The sequence below is a fragment of the Penaeus chinensis genome, chromosome 15, assembly GCF_019202785.1.
Source record: "Penaeus chinensis breed Huanghai No. 1 chromosome 15, ASM1920278v2, whole genome shotgun sequence".
Classification (NCBI taxonomy): domain Eukaryota; kingdom Metazoa; phylum Arthropoda; class Malacostraca; order Decapoda; family Penaeidae; genus Penaeus; species Penaeus chinensis.
The window spans coordinates 7755434-7757933 of record NC_061833.1 but is presented as its reverse complement, the minus strand read 5'-3'; the positions used below and the strand labels follow the sequence as shown (position 1 = coordinate 7757933).

Genomic DNA, 2500 nt, shown 5'->3' with positions numbered 1-2500 from the left:
TTACTGTGATGGAGGATGTCATGAAGCTGTGAACGGTACTGCTGACCCTCTATACTAATCAAAGTTAGCATCTGCTGTAGAGCCTCTACTTCTTCCTCTGCACGTCTCACCTCAAGGTCAAGAAGGTCACCAGTCTCTTGCAGACCAGCACGCTCATTGGCCACCTGCCACAGAAACACATTTTATTTCCCGTGCTTCTACTCAAAACTTTAACTTTTAATCATATGAGCATTTACAAAAGTTGAATGTTTTCATATATATATATATCTATATGTATATGTAAATAAATATATGTGTATGCATACATGTACATATATATATATATATATATATATATATATATATATATATATATATATATATTATATATTCTTAATTCATTTATCTATAAAATTAATTTATCTATTCATTTATTTGAGTATGTTCAATAATAGCAAACTTTTTATCATTAAATATTTCATAAAGTATTGTGGGGTTGATAAAAAAAAGTCTAGTTTATAACATAAAAACATAAAATAAAATATAGACAACTCTTTTCAATGATTGATAATTCACTCACTTTCAGATTCCATTAGAGAAGATGCAGTCATGGTTAACCAGAAGTGAAGGAGAGCTAAGCTGCTTAATTATATATGCAGAGTTGAATCACCATAAAGCTGTAATATGGTGACAACTTCTAAAAAAAAAGAAAAAAAAAAAAAAAAAAAAAAAAAAAAAAAAAAAAAAAAAAAGGCAAGCACACACAAAACCTGGACCTTACATCCATCTACTAAGTAATCTAGTATGCTATGTTTCATGTACTCTCACCCTAAAATTGGAAAATCATACATACAAGCAGTCTGGACATTAAATCAGCTTTACTAATCAATCTACTGTGCTATGTTTATGTGCTGTTTCCTCAAAATCTGCATTATTAAAACATGCACTAATATTCTTATTTTCATAAAATGGGGAGCCAGGGCAAATATAAAGTGGGCAAAACTGGAAGCATATGGAAGATTGCTTTTTATTTTTACTACATTCCCTTAATTGACACATGGTAAGATCTACACAGAAAATAAATTTTACAAGTATTGGTACAACTACTTTACATAAATCAAATAGTTGTTACGAACAGTAGTTAAAACACAGTAGTTAATCTTTTTTGTTATATCAATATTCACAAATGACCAAAAAAAATTTGCATTTTAACTTTCCTTTTTTTTTATTTCCTTAGCTTGTGCACCCTTTAGTGAGAGTAGCTTACCACATTTTTAAAAGATATATTGAGTGTAAATGTCCATATTTCAGCATCAATTACTGTTACTTTGGCAAAACAGTCTAGTCAAATGAGAAATGATACATTAGAGGAAATTCAATAAAAACTAAATCAAGACCTTTTCTTTCTTAATATCTGGGATAAAGCATATGGAAAGTAGGGAGAGATCAACCTAGCAACCAGCCCAAAGTCTGGGGTTGGCCATAGCACTGCTTAAATGTGCAAACTAAAATCAATAGGTGCCAAAATGAAATATAAATACAATATATTTTTACAGAGATAAATGAAAAATCCAAAAGAAAAACACTTTTTCTCTTGAACTTTGCTTTATCATTGATAAGGATAAGACACAAAATGGAAAACCGCAGCTTATAAAATAAAGTAAAATTACAAGCCCAGAAAATAATATCCAATCTATATATGCAGTCTTCTAAAAAATAATCTACAGTCTTTACCAAAAGTTTTTCAACAATGTTACCTTTAAGAAGACTTGTGTTGTAGAAACCCCTTCTTCACCTTCTGGTGTATCAAGACTCATCTTGATTTTAGAATGTCTGAAACAACAAATTATATCACTGTTAATGGCTGTTTCTTTTAATTGATAGTTTCCCCATTACTTCCAATGGGAAAGAACAACTACAGTCAGTTACAATAAACTATAATCAAACAATGCTGTTCATACTTTAAAATAGTTGTACTCCTGATCTTAAATAAAAAAGCAGTGCTTAACTTTTATTTTCTTACATGTCCCAAGTTTAAACACTCAAAATTATCTTGATATACTTAGCCTAAATATAACTTAAAATATCCTGTATTTTGTGGGCTACACAGCTCTTTTGTCATATATCTCATGTTTTCATTTGCCAATGAATTCATAACCATGTTATATTAACCTGACAACAACAAAAAAATCTAGGTAAGCTTTCATACAGTGTACTGCAGCATTACCTGTTTAATTCAATATTTAATGCAAAGATTCAGACAAAAAGAGTGTTCAACATTTTTACATCGATTAGTACTTACTTGTCCTTCAGCTGAACAATCCTTGAAGTAACTTCATGCAACTGAAGGAAGAGTCGATGCATCTCACTGTTCAAGGCCCTCAGAGTGACATCAGCTTTGTCCACTCGTTCTTTCACAACTCTGATCTGTTCTGTGATTAACTGAAAAATAAATACAGATTAGTAAAACTTGAATTCAACTTTCAGTATCTAACTGATATGTGTAAATAAAACTGCAAAG

At 30.3% G+C, this 2500-nt stretch overlaps 1 protein-coding gene across 2 annotated transcripts in view; it reads right to left on the bottom strand.

The window, feature by feature from the left end:
* The window catches only part of LOC125032771 (coiled-coil domain-containing protein 39-like), an 11057-nt gene that overhangs the window by 1174 nt on the left and 7383 nt on the right, over positions 1-2500 (bottom strand). The window contains exons 11-14 of one of the 2 annotated variants that reach the window (XM_047624115.1): positions 2282-2421; positions 1737-1812; positions 560-656; positions 26-164 (exon numbers count right to left, since the gene is read on the bottom strand). In XM_047624115.1, coding sequence (XP_047480071.1) covers positions 627-656; positions 1737-1812; positions 2282-2421 — 246 coding nt within the window. In that variant the 3' untranslated portion in view covers positions 26-164; positions 560-626. Of the gene's footprint in view, positions 1-4; positions 165-559; positions 657-1736; positions 1813-2281; positions 2422-2500 lie in introns of those variants that run through there. The other variant, XM_047624114.1, reaches the window with a different exon arrangement.